Consider the following 18,710-nt stretch of genomic DNA (forward strand, 5'->3'; position numbering starts at 1 on the left):
CATGTGGGTCATGTAGCAGCGCCATTGGCGCTATCTTGTGTTGACCGAAGTGCTCAATGACCATGTGCTAGAGGACCGCACGAATCCTCTTCTAGTGTGTTGACCTTTGTGGTGCACTGTGAATTTAATGAATCCATCCTGGTTGTTAATTTTCACATGAACACACACACAAATTGTTTATCATGAGTACGAAAAGTATCGTGCACTGAATTACCGGTACGCTTGTGCAGCGACTCCAATAAACTGTTCATTGACATGCACCGTGCATGTGCCTTCAGTGAATTACTTGCTTTGGCATTCATCATTATATCCAATCTAAGGACTTCATCTGCAACACGTAAGACCTTCAGGTTTCCTTGCGCCCTCAGTTTAAGCCCAACTGTTTGCCTTCCTTGTCCCGCGCGAAAAAGGGCAAAGCAAAGTCGTCCTCGACTTTTCCTTTTGATAGAATCCTTGACTGCTATTTGTACGGTTGCATGATGATTTGTGTCGACTTTCAGTCTCCCGGTGTACGCGGTGAACCAGATCTACATTTTTATTTCCACAGAACGGTTGACTTCTGACTATATTAGAAGTGATATACTTTCCCAGCGCAAACGCGATGTGAAAAAAAGAAGAAGAAAAAAAAAACCTGAAAACAAAAAGAAGAAAACTACGAAGCATCAGGGTGGAACTTTTGTGGGCAGACGGCTTATACATATATGTATCTTTTTTTTTTTTTTTTCAATTTTGTTTGATTACTAGACCTCATGAACGTAAAACTAACTAGCACCCTTGTGTGCATATTTTGACTTATTCCCTGTGTTGTTTAATGTATTAATTGCTGAGTCTCATCATAGAACTGAAGGAAGTATCACCACTTATGTTTGTATATAAGCTGAAATCTATTTCCTATAAGGGCCGAAGTGCAGAAATGGGGTACCGCATATGCACAGTGAAGTGAAGCTGCACTCTAGACACTGATGGAAAAGACGACAGACACAAGTAGTAGCTCCTCACCGAGTAAATATATCTGCGGTGCTTCCATGAAGTAGATAAAAAGAATCAATATGTTCCGAAAATTTGTACTTGTGCTTTTGAAGTACATGTTGGACACCTGCATCTGTTGGTGTTTTGCAGATATGTTACGTCGGCAGAGGGCTGGCAGCTGTGTCTGTCTTCTGCTCGTCTGTCCATGTCCAGAGTGCAACTTTACTTCATTATCTCTAAAAGAAAGCATTCCAACTTCTGTGGCATGAGGGCAACTTTTATTATTCGTCTCCCAGGCAGGAATTTGAGCTAGTTTTTAAAGTGGATCCACCTGGGATTCCAGCTTGAATTTCTACCTGGGCTGGTAATGGATGATTTCAAGAAATGCCAAAGCTCCAGGAACACATGTTGCAACCTTAGTTATTACTGACCTGGGAAAGAGGGCAAAGCCCTTCACATTTTGTCTTCGCTCACGTTGACATCTTGTGGTCTATGGATTGAGAGAGGAATCTAATCAGTTTTAAGACTTTCTCCTCCTTCTTGATAACAAAGTTCCCACTGTTTAAAGTGGTGCTATGCTATCGGTAAAGTCACTAAGTAAGCTTTGCTTCAGAGTAGCGACACTGAGCTCCACAGGCGAGCAGGGAAGCCACGCTGTTTCCTCTCCGCACCAGTGCCATCGCGAGTTGAGGAGCAAAGACAGCTAACGTAACAATGCTTGCCATGGAGGCCGTGGGTTTGTCAAGCGTGTGCGATTATCGTGTGGCATTATCTACGGATTGTCCATGAGACCGTCCAGAGGTCTAGGTGAGCTCAAGGCTGTCAAAGTATCTACCTTGGTGAGCTGCTCTCAGCAGGAACAACATTTTGGAACGTGCTCGATAGATGGCATCATGAGCGCCGTGCGACGCTAGCGTTGTGCCGAAACAAAATGGCCTCTCCTTGCCTCTCCTGCTTGCTCTTGGAACTCTGTGTTGCTATTTTGAAGCGACGCTTATTTAGCGACACTAGCTATCGGGGCTTTCCAAAGTGGTCTAATCTCAGGCGGACACGAGAGATCACGCACGACAGTTTTCAGTGGCCTCTATTACTGTGTTGGACAATTGATATTTATTCACATTTGCTCTTAGCACTGCATATATTGTCTAGTCACTCTCTCCCGAATATTTAACTTGCAACAACTAGACAACAACAAATATGCAACAATCATTCAAAGTCATCTAACTCTTGTGCAACTGAAGGAAGAACCACCACTTACGTTGTTATGCAAGCTGTAACATATTTTCCTAGAAAAGGGCCAAAGTGTAGAAATGGAGTAGTTGCTGCGTATGCATAGTGAATTGGAGCAGCACTCTAGACACCGATGGAAAAGACGACAGATACAACTACTTAGGAATTTTTCCCCCACATCCTCCTAACAGCTCCCCCCAAAACGCCTGAAAAACCAGCTGGTACGAGTATCGCACGCCCCTACAGAATTCCCTGTGATGAAAATCTTGCACAAATCCCTGCAGGGAGGACAGCCGACAGCACAATGGGCACTGCACGCAGACAATTTCATTTCATTTTCATTTCACTTATTTAGGTCCTTAAAGTCCCAAGGGCATTATATAAGGGGTGTTGCAACAGAAATAAATACTGTGAAATAAATATAATTAATAAAGCCACGAGAGGAACTCAACATAGATAAATGTGCATTCAAAAAATATTATAACTGGGCAGCAAAAAGGTGTTTCGAAAAGAAAGAAAAAAGTGATCAAGTGGGTAGAGTTGGCATCATGAAGGAAAACAAACAAACAAACAAACAAATAAATGACTAAAACGGAATGGAATGTTGAGAGTTAGGGCATGCTGGATGATTTTATCTACTCAGAAATGGCGCGTTGAAACGAGGCATTATCGACGATGCTAACAGTGCCATGTGGGAGGCTGTTCCGCAGTGCGATCGAGTGGGGTTTGAATGACTATGGGCTGAAACGAATGACAATACCCAAGTATTGCATGATTATCACTCCCAAGTGGTGGCGCTGTGTAGCGTACAGGACAGCACGGCTTCCTCTTGGAGCCGATTTTCGTACAGCTCCTCTGAGCGCCACACTGCCGATAGGGGACCGTCGACACTCGAGATTACAGACAAGTCTGCTAGAAACAGTACATGTTGATCACATGTATCTTAGTGTTTCGCAAATATGTTACGTCAATAGAGAACTGGTACCTGCATCTGTCCTCGTTCGTCCACCTGTGTCCAGAGTGCTACTTTACTTTGTTATCTCTAAAATGAGCATTGTAGCAGCTGCAGTTGCATGAGGGCACCCATTACTATTAGTCTGGTAATAGACAATTTCAACAGATCCCAGTGCTACTTGTGCACACGTTGCGCCTGGGTGCTTATTGTCCTGGGAAAGAGTGAATAGCCCTTCACATTTCCTTTCCACTCACGTTGACACCTTGTGGTCTATGGGTAGAGAGAGAGAGGAGAAATCTAAACAGTGTTGAGTCCCTCCCTTTCTCTCTGATAACAATGTTCTCGCAGTTTAAAGCAGCGATATAGTATCGGGGATGTTCTGAAGTGGTCTATTTTTGGGTGGACACAAAGAGAGATCGCATCCACTAGAGATTTTAGTGGCCTCTATTATTTTGTTGCACAATTCATATTCACATTCGCTCGTAGCACTGCATATATTGTCTCATCACTCTCTCCTGGATATTTGATTTGCAAGAATTAGACAACAGCAAGTCTGCAACAATAATTTATCATTATTATTATCTACTTAACCTTTCTGTATGTTTGTGATGGAGAAGTTTACTTTGAAGGTGTTCAATGAAACTCAGTTCACAAATGAACTTGTTTTAACAGCCCTTCAATACAGAAAGGCACACCAAAGTAAAGGTACAAAATTGTGGGCTAAGGGGAGAACCATTCTAACCTTCACAAATTTCAGGAAATCGTAATGGAAGCCCTGAGGACCCAAGACCCAGGATGATTATTCTACTTGTTACTGAGATTACAGCACATAGAAATGCACTGGGATGTATTGTTTGTTTTCAGTAATCAAGGCAGCATACTTGATTGCTGAAGCCTTCATGTAAATGTGTTCTGCATTTACACTGTAGAAAGTATTAGAATTAGTAGTAGAATTGTGAGCCAATCTGCCCTCAATCCACCCTTAAAGTATTAAAAGCAATCGAAAGCAGGTTGACATCAGTTAGAATAGTTTTGTTTGTTTTAGTTTCAACTGTAGGTTCAGCATACTGCATGATTAGTTACTGTCAAAGTTTGGTGTTGCATCATGTGTTATATCACATTCTGCTAACTAATTGTCTTCTCATTTTCCAGCGCCCCCAGACCCTTACCTTTTGATCACAACTAATGCTGGCATACAGCGTGCAAGTCTCAAGACACAGCATAGCCATTTCCTCTACAACAGCAATACCCTCCCTGTCGCTATAGATTTTCATCTGAAGGGGAATACAACAACAGTTTTTTGGAGCGACATAACTTTAGATCGTATAAGCGCAGCAGAAGTCGTGAATGACCGTAAGTAATTGTGATGGTTAATCGTTTAATTATGTAATTTACTTCGCTTTTAAAGTGCAGTGTATCGAGTGCACAGATTTAACTACTACTAGGCTGCTCCCCAAATTGCGGGCACAGGAATGCTCTTGAGTTATGGTGGTTAGTGGTGGCTATAAGCAGTCCCGAACAGGCAGCAGTAAATGTTATCAGGGCATGGAGGCATTGAAGTCTTGTGGATCTGTATCACTTAAAACCTCACACGATGCACAACCTTCACTAAGGTGAGCAAATAAGTCCCATTATAGAAACACTACCCACGGTCCCAGGCAGGGGTGTAAACAGTACTGGCATGCAGCCAAAGATTTTTTATTTTTTATTTTATTTTTATACATACTGCAGGCCAATGCTTTGGCTCAAGCAGGAGAAGCTTAACATAACTCATGATACAACACAAACAAGTATGTTTATAACACTGTGCAATACTAACAACACATAACAACAATACGTTAACAAAATACCCTGAAAACAGAAAGCTAAAACAAAAGGCGCTCCAAATTATTTGCAATGTTACTGGAGTAACTGTTGGGTAATGAATTCCAATCTTCTACTGTGCGTGGGAAGAAGTTGTACTTAAACACATTGGTTCTCGCAAAAATTGGGGTTAACAATTGTTCTCGCTGACTCTGCTGCATTCTTCCCACCACAGAAGGTCTTACACTGTCTGGTAACTGTAATGTAACCTTTCTTGAGAGAATGTTGTGAAGAAATCATAATCAACTTGGTTTCCAGAGGGCTTCTAATGTCGGAATGTTGTTCTCTTGCGTAATCGAGGTTGGGGAGTCATTTCTTCTGTACTTCCCAAAGATCAACCAAGTCGCTTTCCTTTGTACGCGCTCAAGTTGTGTAATATCTCTTACTTGTTGGTAATATCTCTTGCTGCGTGTGGATCCCATACCACTGTTGCATAATCAAGTTTAGATCTCGCAACAGGATTAGCCGGTACAGTTTTCGTCCGTATTGTTGCATTTTTAAGTTTGCTTTTTAATAAACCATAGTTATCCTAACGCTGAACTAGAGATATCAGAAATGTGTGCTAACCACGTTAGTTTGCTAGTAAGTGTTATCTCTAAATACTTGTTCTTATCTACCTAAGAAATTCTATACTTTTCAAGCGAGTAGGAGAACAATCTAGGTGATTTGTTTACACATAGGTTACACCCAGTTTATCTTGAAACACTTCTTTGATTGCCCTGTTGCGTAAATCAAAATCCGTTTCTTTATCAATATCAGGAATGCCTAATACTATCAGATTAGACCTTCGGCTTTGATTCTCTCTAAGTTGACGAACTTATCCTGCTATCTTTTAACTATTTCTTTCATTTTTGCCATAGTCAAACTCAAAGTATCTACTCTGCTAGACTTCACTTGAATCTCCTTTAAGTTAGCTTCAAAGTCATTCAAACGTATACCAAAGCTAGATATTCTAGCCTCAGTACTCTCCAGATGACATTTCAAACTTGCAATATCAGCCCTGATAGCCTGCTGTCCTTCCATGATTGCCTGAAACATCTCCTCAACTGTTCGACTCAATATCACTGCAGATAAGCAGTTGGCACAAACAAAAGCAGTCATAAGCAATGTTCAAACAAGCACGTGGGCACGGCAAAACAACAAGGAAACTGTTATTACTGAGTAACTGTCAGTGACCTCTACGAAGAAGAAAAGACGCACGTTAAGAGTCATGGTTCTGAAATATTTGCTGTGCCCACTGAAGATGCCTGGATGCAGCCTCGCCTTTATAGAAATAGAAGTAGAGGACGTCACAAACCCTTAAGTTGATAATAAAACCTGTGTGTTGACAATCACAAGGTCACTGCCAAAAATAACTGGCATTAGCCAGTATCGTGATCACATGCTGAAGGACTGGACGATCTTGTGTGTCTACCATGTGAAAAACCTAGAGAACTCGAAATTGCCGTGCTGCAGGGAAATTTCTGTAGGCAGCATCCCAGAGAATGTCCTGCTATAAAGTTCACTGACTAGATCAGACAACTGATGGGCCTCACTGAGACATAAGCTGCAACGAAGGCTGAGAACAGCAGGAAATAGTGGAAAAGAACATTGCGCACAACTTTTGCTAACAAATGACAACCAAGATGATGATGATGATTATGCTGGAACAGATCGTTAATGCTCTGTTAAGTTCCACCTGCTTCATGGTACGCTGTTGTCTCCCACTCCGACAGGCTTAGAGAACGTTCGCACTGTCGTATCGGGAGGTTTGGATTCTGTAGAAGGGCTGGCGGTCGACTGGCTTGCTTGCAATCTCTACTGGATTGAAAGCAAGTACCAAGAAATAGAGGTTGCCCACTGTGATGGGTCCCTGCGGACTTCTGTTGTTGGAGATGTGCAGCGTGCCCGCAGTCTGGCATTAGATCCGCGAGTAGGGTGAGTTACTCCTTGCATCTGCAACTACTACAAGATTTTTTTAGCAAAATATATGTACGATGAGTTTTGGTTGTTAGAGCAAGCTCCCATGTAGTGGTTCAAGGTCGCATCATAGCCTGACTGCCATGCTTGAATTAGTCTGTGCCATACGGGCTCATATTTTGATTTCTTTTTGCTCTGCAGGTTCCTGTTTTGGACAGACTGGGATGCAGAGAATCCTCGTATTGAAAGAAGTCACATGGATGGCAGTGGGCGGCAAGTTATTGCTTATGTGCAGCAGTATAGTAACGTTCCCAGAGCTTTGCCAAATGGTATTGCCCTGGATTATGAAGTGCAAAGAGTTTACTGGATTGATGCAAGGTATGCAAAGGTTGTTCGCACACATGATCATGAGGAAGTCAAGGAAGCAGAAAGTCCTGAGCATATGTCAGCGCCTTTTCTGAAAATTTGACTAAATTTTGGGGTTGACCAATAGTTAGAGGATACTTTATTATAGTGCACTGAAAAATGTATGTTCCTTCTTTGGAGTACATGTGAGGACATGTTTTGCAATATAATAAACTATCACAAAGGAAACGCAGAGGCATTTGACATTGTGGGCATCCTGCATTGGCATATACTGTAATGACTTGTGGCTTTTTATCCAAACTATTTGACCAGCTGAAGTCTACGGTAAGTTAGGGGCCAGTAAATATTTGCGTAAGTTTGATGAGACAGAGGTGATGTTACAATGCTATGATGTGATGTTACATGATGATGTTATGATGCTACACTGCAATGATGTTAACGTGGAGTCACTGGTTGCCGGATCAACAAAAAACCAGCGATTCACCCCAAACGTCCCAACACCCCAAACAGCCGTGGAGATCTCTGTCTCGTCGAATCCACACACAACATTTACTGCTGCTGATGTAAAAAGTGGTTTCTATTCTGCATTGCTGTTGACAGCAGCCTCATTTATATGAACTTGACAGGAGCGGATCGAGTTGACTAGCGGGTTGAGTCGAACCCGACCCGATGCTGTTGACATGAACTCACTCCAACTGGTGGCGATTGCCGCGGCACCTAGCGAGTCTGAGTGTCAAGCCTAGCCAGAGCGTGCCGATTCGAGTCAACTACCCCCTGCTGTCACGTTGACTCGGCTCGACGGGGTGTCAATACGACCCGACAATGTTCACATGAGCAAGCCGAACACGACAACCCAACTCAACCCGCTTAAGTCGAGCTCATGTAAACGCGGCTATAGATACAGTGTCACAAAATGAATGTAGTCCTGGTAACGATCGCCCACACATGTATGGTTAGTACCTCTTGCTCCCACGGTATATCGTCATATTTTTCTTGAAAGGTCATCGTATTATAATCCTTGATTGAAGTTTGCTGTGGGATTTAAAAGAGTAGTGCAAGGCTTAAAATAGCAATCGGTTTTCGAACGCACTGGAACATCCGATCACTCAACAAGCGCAGAAAGTTGGGCTAGTTGGTGAGACAGCATACTGCAGATGGTGGGACGCGGAAGACAGGGACTGAAGGAAGCACACCTGCAATACATATTAGTTGCGAGTGACGCTTGTGTTTGTGTGCTTCCTTCAGTCCCTGTCTTCCGCGTCCCACCATCTGCAGTATCCGATCACTCAGCCTAGCACATCTGGTGCATGCACAGCAGAATGTTTGAACTTGATGCATGTGGTGCTAACTTTCCTAGCTTAAAAAAAAGAAACTGGTATGTTGTATGTGAATGTACCAGAAGTTTTAAAAAGTTTGGTGTAACTGACATGTGGAGTTTCTCGTTGTCGGCGATTATATTTTCCGAGGTATTACGAGGCTGGGCGAAGATGGGCGATAAAGAGAAAGCATCAGTGATGGCCAGTGGTTAGCTACATGTAGTTAAACTACACGTACTAGTTAAACTACCTGATTGTAGTTAAAAAGTAGTTATCAACTACTTGCAAAAATATAGTGGCAACTACTAGTTAAACTACTATTTTGAGCAGTTAACTACAGTAGTTAGGTTACTGCAGGCGCCAACTACTTCAGATTTTGCTGCAAGCTTTACGGCACGATTGTGCTTCCGACTTTTACCTTGAGCTACTTGTTTGATGAGAATGGAGGTGCAGAGCAATTGTGCCGTGCATGTGTACTAAATCTTCACTTTTAATGCTTGTCTAGTGAAGCCTCATTTGTTGTGAAATAATTCTGTAACTTAGTTTATCACGTAGGCACAGAAAGAATCCCACCGCAAGCTTTGCATTTGACGATCGTAGCGACCTGCATAATACCTTGGTTATCGTCCTGGTGTGCACATAACCGCATAGGATGGCTATGTGATCGATCATCGTGGCTAGGCGAAAATATTTTACGGTCCACAGTGGTGCAATCGGCAGCCACCACAATATTTGTGCGTGGTGCATTGATCTGTGACGAAGGAGCCTGAGTGTAAATCTTGTACATGGTCCGTCGTATGTTGTACGTTCCTTTATAGCGGAAGTTTTCACTCCATAGAAAATGTTTCCGTAACAAGCCCTTTTGTCCGCGCATAATATACAAGGGACAGGCGACGTAGGCACATGAGTATATTTTAAATATCATCACTGCTTGTGATTCGTATCTAGGTGTCCAACAACACTACAAAGGATTGGTGTTGATGGACAACGTTAAGTAGTTATAGATGTAGTTAAAATACATTGCAGTAGTTAAAGAAGCAGTTTTAACTACTCCCCTGAAAAGTAGTTGAACTACTAGTTAAATTACTCCATCGCAAAGTAGTTAGTAGTTATAGTTAAACTACTGTAGAAGTAGTTAGTGGCCATCACGGGAAAGCATGCTGTTATCTCACGACGTTATAAGAAAATTCAAACTTGTATCACTGTAATTTGGCTTTGCGCTAATTTTTTCCCTAGTTTCGGGAGGTTTCAAGAATTATAATCGCCGAAAACGAGAAACCCTACTTACCTGGGACCTCGTATATGAAAATGTATGGTACTCTGGTTGCTGATATTCTACTAATAGAAAGTGTTCAAATGATTACAATATTAATTAAATTATAAGATGCTGTTTTTATGCACATGCGTCCCAGTCCCACAATATGTTAACTGCACAGGAATGACTGTCATCTTCATGCACGTCATTGGTAGAGTCAGTGCATCTCATATTGGTACTTTTGTTGTGGGGATTTATAGGTGTACCTGCTATGCTAGTAAAAGGTAAAAAAAATTGTGTCATGTGAAGCAGCAAACACAGAAGCCTAGCACATGTTACTGTGACATCCGTTTCATTTGCTCATTCATTGCATCTGATGATAGCATTCTATTTCACCAGGTCAGGCTCAATCCACACCATCAGATATGACGGGTCTGACCATCGCAAAGTACTTGACATAGCCAGATTTTCTCATCCATTCTCAGTGGATGTATTTAGCGACTATTTCTATTGGACAGATATCACCTATTCCAGTATCTTCAAGGTAGTCTTGTTTCCTTAGTGCATCTTCCAAACTCTGATGATGAGATAAATGCATTGTATTTGTAAATATTTCTACAGGCTAACAGATTTACACCAAATGCATCACAGGAGGAAGTTTTGCATTCAAGTATTCCATTTTATCAAGCAGCAATAGTTGACTCATCCCGACACCCTACGTGTAAGCTCGTGCTAGTCTTGCCGTACTTTGTTCTTGGAACTACAGCCGAACCTCGATATAACAAAACTCACAGGGAACACGATTTGTTTTGTTGTACCGCATATTTCGTTGTATCGAGCCTGACGTAGTACGGCAGCCAATTATGATATGGAATACAAGTTATTTCACTGTACCATGAATTTCGTTGTATACCATTTCGTTACATCGAAGTTTGGCTGTATTGAGACATAAAATCTCATTTCATCAATCAAGTTCTATTTGCAGTGACACATCATCTCTAAAGAAGTGAACTGCCGTAATGTACTTTAAAAAGAAAACTGTGTTCACTGTGGACAACATTAGACATGCTTTCCAGATTTTCACTCTAGCCTTCCTTTGCAGCGAATGCTAAGAATGTGTGTGCACATAATAATGGCCACTGCAGTCATCTTTGTGTGTCTGACGCCAGCTTTCCACGATGCCTCTGTCCCTACGGCTTTGAGCTGTCATCCAACAAAAGGACTTGTGAAGGTATTTGTGTTTTGAAAACAGTGTTGTATATCATTACAAATGCTGTCTGGTTAATGTACCTTATACATTAGGCTATACTTGTCTACTAAAAGCTTATATGCCGCCGTAACTACTAAGATGGTACACACAGTGGAGTCATTCTTGTGAATTTTTTTTGCCTATGATTCCAAGCATCATGAAGTATGAAGAGAAAGTCTTGCAAGACCCTTTGCCTTTGTTTTTGCAATCATATAAGCTCAGTGTACCATATACCTATGTCTTATTTAGCAATCAATGTTAATATGGCCTGTTGGTGCCTGTTGGTTAGCACCAGACTTGTACGTACCGTATTTTCCGGTGTATAACGCACACCCCTAAAAACGGGCCAAATTTGAAAAAAAGTTCCATGTATAACGCGCACCACATTGTTGCTACAAGCTTCGGTACTACCACCAGTAAACACACAATAAACAATAAACCAAGGCGGTGTATATATGCACATGCTTTATTTGAAGCACATTTAGTCAAAGCCGTTAAACCCCCGATGCAACAGAGTCGGTGTCATACAGTATACTTCAGTCTCCTCTCCACTTTCGGTTTCGCGTCCCTTCTCAATCACGCCAGCCTTCGGAAATGAATTCAGGATTATTGATCCTAAGCAGCATCATTAACTTTTTATGAAGCCCAGTGCCTTTTTGCCGGTTTTGTCAACTGGCCCTAAGAGATTTGGGAGAAAGTCAGCACACCCTGGAAGAGACTAGAATTTGTACGTCACCGATCTGAGAAAGAACTCTGCAGGAAAATATTTCCGTGTATAACCGCGCACCGTTAGATAACGCGCACGTCCTCTTCAGAGCACTTTTTTACTGTATAACGCGCGCGTGATACATCGGAAAATGCGGTAACTTAAGTATGTACTCTACTCAGGTTACTCTATCTTAAATACTTTTGGGAATAATTTGGTGTCTTACAAATACTATGCAACCTGTATTGCTTGTGTACCCCTGATTTTCGTGATTTTAGTGAATTGAAAAATTTGCAAATTTTTAAGTGTGCACAAAAATTTCGAGCAAAAATTGACACTTACAAGACAATGATACAATCGTAAATTTTATTTTCACACTTTGTTGCTGGTAAGCACTTTAACTGCTTTACAGCACAAGCGTGTGTTGTACCGCTTTAATTAAACATAGTGTGGGCAATCTAAGGCTTGTCACAAAGTGAGGCCATGGAGCCGCAAACTTTACCATCTAGATTTCGTGAAATTTAGTGGCCGCGAATACGTGCCCAGTGTCCGATTCGCGAAAAATTGGGGTCGGGAAATTAAAGGGTTCTACGGTACTTTTAAAAGTCAGTATTTAGTATCTAACTTAAATACGTTTTGGAAGTAACTTGTACTCATTTCTTAAGTTACTCATAAGGTACCTAGTTTAATGTGTCTCTTTTTTTTCTTTTTTTAGACAAGAATGTTTAGAAAAAGATGAACGTCATGTGTTTTGCTTGGGTGCTATGCCACCTACATACTTATACATTTTGTGTCGCATGCAGCTCATATATTCCGGGGCAGCCCGGTCTTTCTGCAGAAAGGCGTAGCCTGGTGAACCTGGTAGCCTGGTGGTAGCCTGGTCCGCGGAGCGGACAGCACCTCAGGTTTAGTGGATATGCGGGAAAATGTGCTTGCCTGAAGGGCATGTTGGGAATGCTTGGGGTCTGTAGAAGCCAGGGGTGAAGACTGGTGCCTCACAGAGTTACAGCCAGCGAGGACTGCTACAAATGTTAATAATTGAGAGGAACACTACTGTAGTTGTAGTTGAAAGGAGTAGATGTAGTTTCAAGTCGCTACACGTTCATTTCGTGTGACCCTTCCTCTGAGCACAGCATCGGGTATCTGCACGAGCGACATTATCGGTTGGAAATGATGCCCGCGGAGGAGAGTGAGGAGAGTATGCACCATGAAGATATTGTGGGAAAATAAGAGTATCGAAATGAGCATCCATTTTTATCATTACTTTGTTTGTATTTCCTTGACGGCTTATTTCACATATTGTGGCTTGAAAGTAACAAATTACTTTTATGGGTATTTAGTATTATACTCAAATACTTTTCAAGGTAGAGTATTCATTGCTTTGTTCAGTTACCATTCACCTGATACTCAGTAACTTAAATAGTTTTTTCTGAGTATGTTGTACAAGCGTGGTTAGCACACAATATCTGCTTACGGATGTCTTTTATGTCTCTTGCATGATGTGTTAGTTTTCCAACTACGATTTTCTAAATACACTTCCAAGCAGGGTGTCGAACCGAAAAATTTACGGGTTCAGTTCAGGTTCAGGGATGTTGGTTCGGTTCCAGTTCAGCTCCAGAACGCAGAAATAATGGTTGGAACCGGTTTATCGGGGTTCATAACGGCTCAGTGTATTGCAGAAAAAGTTGTGCCAACATTCTCTGGTAGTACGATAGAGTGTGCAGAACAGGATGCAAGCTCTCCCACGAACACCTTGAGTCAACAGCGTTGAGCTGATGGCCACACAAGCGCGCACACATGTTGTTGAACGTAAGCAGTCGAAGAAAGAATATGTTAGTAAAATAATGAGTACATCTTTTATTAGTATGGTTCCTACTTTTTGTGGTGCCCAGCTCGCCACAGGCCTACAGTGGGCGAATCAAGGTTGCCAAGAAATGAAAATACGTTTTGTACCACAACGTCAGAAACACGACTCGCAGCTGCGTCCTGACACAAAGCGCATGACTAAAAGGATTACAAGCATTGTGTACCACATGTAGATGAAATTTGTGTACCATGTGTAGATGGAATTTTGAACAACAGTTGCAGCATATGAGGCAGTTTTAGCCCTCGACTCGGGTGTCCTTCATACCTTTCATATCATCCTTGTCCCTTATGGAAAAAATATAATGCTGAACCGGTTCGGAACAGTACTCCAGTAGTTCAGGTTCAGTTCCAAGATGGCAGAAAAATAGGGGTTCAGTTCGATTCGGGATAAAATAACTGTTCAGTTCTGGTTTTGAGTTCGGTTCCATTTTGACGCCCTGCCACCAAGCAATGTAACCAGGAACTCATGAGCGATCTGAGACGTTCATTGTACGTTCCTCACTGAACAACTCGAAAACCCTACTCAAATGATGTACAGTGCTGGACAAAAGTTTACGGAACACGCTGAGTGACACGCTCGCAGCGAAGGGGACTGTACGGACCTACAGACATGTGCCTAGGTAACCCAGTCGCCTGTTTCCAAGTCCGTGCGGTACCATTTGCTTCTAGCGTGTATCTCTGACGAAGGAATGCGCCAGAGTGTGTTCTGTAAACTTTTGTCCAGCACAGTACATGTATTTTAACACAAATTTGAAAGCGCAAATGTCTGCACGCATTTCACGATACTAAAAAGTTTACAAGGAGGGTTGACAGCTCCCTTACCGTTGTACTATTGGGTCACATCAGTGTATACGGGCAAAAAGAAACTGCTTGTAACCTTTCTTCCTTTTTTTCCTTTTTAGCTCATGGTCAACTTCTAGTCTTTATTACCAAAGAAACCCCTACAGCTCACTTTGTGTTTGCTATGGATCCCACACGCTGGGCATACCCAGCCCTGAAAATTAATGTGAGAAGATACTGTTTTCTGTTTCTGGTGTGGCTGGTTATGAGAGATTAATCCCCTAATATGTGCTTTTATTTGGGCGTGCAGGGCAGTGTCCTCTCTGCTGCTTTTGATGCTGTACACGATGTTCTGTATTGGATCGATGGGCGCTCTGTCAAACGGCATAGATTAAAAGACGGTGTATCAGAGGCATTTGCAGAATTTGGTAAGCCTTTGGTCGTTTTGGAGAGAGTTAATATTCACGTGCAGTTCAACTAAATCCATATCTGCATATGCAAGTCTGCATTTGCACTACTACTATTTCTTTATTTGTGCCCTTTTCTGGTGCCACTCAAGTGTGTGTGTGTGTGGGGGGGGGGGGGGGGGGGGGGTGCTGCCATGGTTTTGCTTTATCATAACTCATGTTAGCAGTTTTCAAGCTCTCAGTTCCATATTTTTGATGCAAAACCAGGGTTTTGAATTTTAGATTGATGTTTCGTGTAGAAATACCATCAGGCTGTGCAGTTACCAAACATAAGCATTTTTGCATTAGGTCCTAGGGTGAAGTTGACAGCACTGGCTCTCGACAGTCTTTCGAGAAACATATATTTGGGAAGCTCTGTGCAGCTGAACAGTGACATTCGTAACCACATCTCGGTGTGTTCTGTCGGCGATTGTGTCTGCAGCAACCTCATCTGGGACAAAGTGAAACATGTGGCAGGAATCGCTGTAGATCCTGTTGAGAGGTAAATAGTTCCAGCTTCTAGTGTAGCGTAGAGCTCTGCACGCGCCCAGGTCCTCGACCCGGCCCGCGGGCCAGGCATCATCATTGCTCTGTGCTCCAGGCCGGGCCCGCGCCGGCAAAATATGCCATGGCCAGGCTAGGGCTGGCAAACATGTCTCCGTGAGCCCAGCCTGGCCACACAGCGAATTCTTAGAGCCTGAAGGTTTATGGTTTTACCCGATTCTTCGCCGAATTTATACCCCAAATTGAAGGTTGCCTCTTTAGGGTGGATCTCGATTTTTACCCGGCAAATTACCATCACTGAGAGACATCTGTAGGAATTCACACTAACTCGTTTGGCAGCAAATGCAGTTACATCACCATTTGTACCAAACCAGTACAGTTAGTTTGAGCAACTGAGCCCGATGTCTCCCCGAATTTGGCATACTGGAAGTTTTTCACCCGAATTTGCATGAATTTAGAGCACACGTTTAGTTAACCGATTTTTACCCCCCTCGAATTCAGAAAAAAATATTTCCCGAAAACTTCAGGCTCTACTACTTCTGTACATTGCAGGACTATTAGGTAATATAATCATGTTGTATAAGGAAGCAGGAGACGTCCGTAAGGATCGGTGTCAAAGCTTTTAATGACAGTAATGGCGGAAGAGAAGATTGAGGGCAGAAGCTCACGAGCTCCCGTGTTCCTGTAATCCTGTCGTCTTCCTTAACACATGTGTTTGCATCATTCTTGTGCATATACAAAAACAAACAAAGGACGCTGCATTTTGCATATGGTTTGACCCTCTAGAATCTCCTCAAGATTACTTCGCGTTGCTCATGACTCCTCACACCTTTCACAGTCAGGCTCGCAAAGTTTGATGAGAGGGGTAGCGATTGGAAGCAGGAGTCCTTGAACATCCTCTACCACCACAAAACCTTGTAGTGTAACGATAATGCGCTTGTACGCGTCCGTTCTGGATTTTGGTCGCGCGCTGCTGCAGTGTTAAACTGCCAGTTGTAGTATGTTCTCTAGCGCTGTGCGAACATTCGAAATATTCTATATTTGAGCCGAATACAGCAGTCATGTATTCGACATTCGATCCAAATAGTATTTTGTCGAATACGTCGAATATATTCGAGTCGTCGATCACCCACTGCAATGGCGTATGCATCTGGCGGTTTCGGTTTCTACAGTTATCTGGTAGTTACATACCTACTCTGCTGCACAGAATGTCCGCCTGGCCGCATAACTCACCCGCAAAAACAGCATCTGTGCTGCTCTCGTAGCTTTTCCATAAAATAACCAATGCTTCCCTGAAAACCTCAGTATGCAGGGACTCCTTTCGCACACCTTGATATAATTAGTGCTCTTGCAGGCTCGTATTTTGGATGGAACGTGATCGTGCCAAGTCTGAACACGACTCGCTCACTGTCAAGGTTGCTTCTCTGGATGGGTCTAATCAGAGGATGCTTTTGTCACGCACTGTGTTCAAAACAATGGCAACAAAAGGTGGGTTGTGTCATCGTTACGTGCCATCGTGTATCTGAAAAATAATAATGTCGATGTCTTACCAAGGTCTCAGCGCAAACCCTCATAAAAGGGAGGTGTGCTGGGGGGACCTGAGTAACAGCAGCGTGTCGTGCACGAAGTATTACTCGCCTCTATTGGTGCAAGAATATGCTGTACCTGAGGACACTTCTGGAGGAATGGAATTTACTTCATCTGGCGAAGAACTTGTGTATAGTGTTGCATCTGGTGCAGTTTACAGTCTGTCATCACAAGGAGTTCCAAACATCCTCTTCAATGCCACACAATCTTTAATTTACATCAAGCACACTGGGATTGACACTTATTCTGAAAAGACAGGCAAGCTTCTGCATTTTCTTATGTCATTTGCTTTGGATAATCGAATTTGCTCACATGCATGTTACACTGTGTCGTTTAATTTTCCTTTAATTGCTCTTACTGCTGGATACAAATTCTCTGCTACGTATACTTAATGGACAGTCCAATTGTTCCGGGGCAAACGTTCCTTGACCAGGCTCTCTGGTTGAAAACTCTAGCCAATCGCAGTGGCCTCTGATTAATGACAGTCTCTGCTTTATGTCCTTGCATAAATTGCAGTGTTGACAAGTGTGTGTTTCGAAGCACAGTTCCAGTTTTTTTTTTTCAAGAGATATTAGGTCTGTTTCACAAAGTTAAGAAATCTAAGCATTTTTAGCAATTTTTGAATGCTGTAAGAGATTTGATTAAAAAAAAAATTTAACTTGCTAAAGTTTACCATATAGATCTCAGGTAGACTCACACCAAAAAGAACCCAACCAAATTGAAACTACAGTGCGGACACTAGTAAGAAGGTGAATGAAACAATCTATTGTCTTCTTTCTTTCTCAATAGTTTCAAGCCATCCATGTCGAACGCTGGCAACTCTGTGTCATGGTATCTGCATTCCCCAGAACAGCAACTACACATGTGTTCCCTTCGGTGGTTCACACGCTTTGCTCATCTTCCTCCAAAACCACCGGCCAGTGGCATATGCTGTGGGGTCAGACACATCGGCACCTCCACTGCTTTTGCAGGCTACGCTAAGTGAAATGATGATAGATGTTATCCATACGATAGCGGAAGAGGAGGTGCTGGTTTCAGCAAGACATGACCAGGTCTTTCAGTCACGTATTGATGGTTACAACATGACTTTGGTGGCATCTACACCTGGTTGGCGAGTTACAGCACTTGCAGTGGATGTGTCTCAAAGTAAGAATACTTTTCGTCTTGTACATATAGTTTTCCTGTGATTGTGAATAAGCGTTTATTTATTTGTTTATTTATGGTACACTCAGGGCTATTAGCATTAGAGAGGGGAGGGGCAGTAACAGCAAGTACAAATATAAGTGGATGCATAGAGAAGATACAAAAGAAAAGTGAAAAATTACACAAAACAATCGCTATGTGGCGTTAAGGTGATCACAACGAGCATTCTTAAATAATGAAGGGTTAGTAATGGATGAAACAGAGCCGGGCAGGAGGTTTCACTTGAAGTTTTGAGCAGAAATGACTGAATGTATGTGCTAGTGGTGCAAAAGGGAATGCCAACGTTCTATGCATGGTCCAGCTGTGAAGAGATATGTGATGGATGAGAAATTAAAGAGTGTCGGAGGATATTGTTGTGATAAAACATTTTGTGGAACAATCAAAGACGAGTAACACTGCATCGAAGTGTTAGCTTAGTTAGTTTAAGCGTAAACTTTATTAAGACCACTGTAGTTGGACTTTGCTGTCATGTGATTTGTAGGCTTTGAATATTTTGACCTTGGTGCATTCGAGTGT

General features: G+C 42.4%; 1 protein-coding gene and 1 long non-coding RNA gene across 5 annotated transcripts in view; one reads left to right on the forward strand and one right to left on the reverse strand.

Moving 5' to 3' along the window:
- Positions 1 to 18,710, forward strand: part of LOC135377606 (prolow-density lipoprotein receptor-related protein 1-like) — a 27,512-nt gene continuing 8,802 nt past the window's right edge. Inside the window, exons 1-13 of one of the 2 annotated variants that reach the window (XM_064610143.1) lie at positions 1 to 337; positions 4,307 to 4,507; positions 6,733 to 6,934; positions 7,118 to 7,294; positions 10,253 to 10,397; positions 10,475 to 10,574; positions 10,956 to 11,084; positions 14,577 to 14,680; positions 14,765 to 14,882; positions 15,210 to 15,402; positions 16,759 to 16,892; positions 16,959 to 17,249; positions 17,781 to 18,137. In XM_064610143.1, coding sequence (XP_064466213.1) covers positions 256 to 337; positions 4,307 to 4,507; positions 6,733 to 6,934; positions 7,118 to 7,294; positions 10,253 to 10,397; positions 10,475 to 10,574; positions 10,956 to 11,084; positions 14,577 to 14,680; positions 14,765 to 14,882; positions 15,210 to 15,402; positions 16,759 to 16,892; positions 16,959 to 17,249; positions 17,781 to 18,137 — 2,233 coding nt within the window. In that variant the 5' untranslated portion in view covers positions 1 to 255. The remainder of the gene's footprint in view (positions 338 to 4,306; positions 4,508 to 6,732; positions 6,935 to 7,117; positions 7,295 to 10,252; positions 10,398 to 10,474; positions 10,575 to 10,955; positions 11,085 to 14,576; positions 14,681 to 14,764; positions 14,883 to 15,209; positions 15,403 to 16,758; positions 16,893 to 16,958; positions 17,250 to 17,780; positions 18,138 to 18,710) is intronic. The other variant, XM_064610144.1, reaches the window with a different exon arrangement.
- Positions 13 to 3,376, reverse strand: LOC135377608 (uncharacterized). Of its 3 annotated transcripts, none has more exons than XR_010418159.1 (4): positions 3,185 to 3,375; positions 2,228 to 2,322; positions 1,401 to 1,459; positions 13 to 116 (listed from the first exon to the last, which is right to left on the reverse strand). It is a non-coding gene; the product is annotated as an uncharacterized LOC135377608 (long non-coding RNA). The 3 variants fall into 3 exon arrangements; XR_010418158.1 differs by lacking the exon at positions 13 to 116 and adding an exon at positions 521 to 1,205 and having other exon boundaries at positions 3,185 to 3,374; XR_010418160.1 differs by lacking the exon at positions 13 to 116 and adding an exon at positions 1,226 to 1,330 and having other exon boundaries at positions 3,185 to 3,376.

The sequence above is a fragment of the Ornithodoros turicata genome, chromosome 1, assembly GCF_037126465.1.
Source record: "Ornithodoros turicata isolate Travis chromosome 1, ASM3712646v1, whole genome shotgun sequence".
NCBI lineage: Eukaryota > Metazoa > Arthropoda > Arachnida > Ixodida > Argasidae > Ornithodoros > Ornithodoros turicata.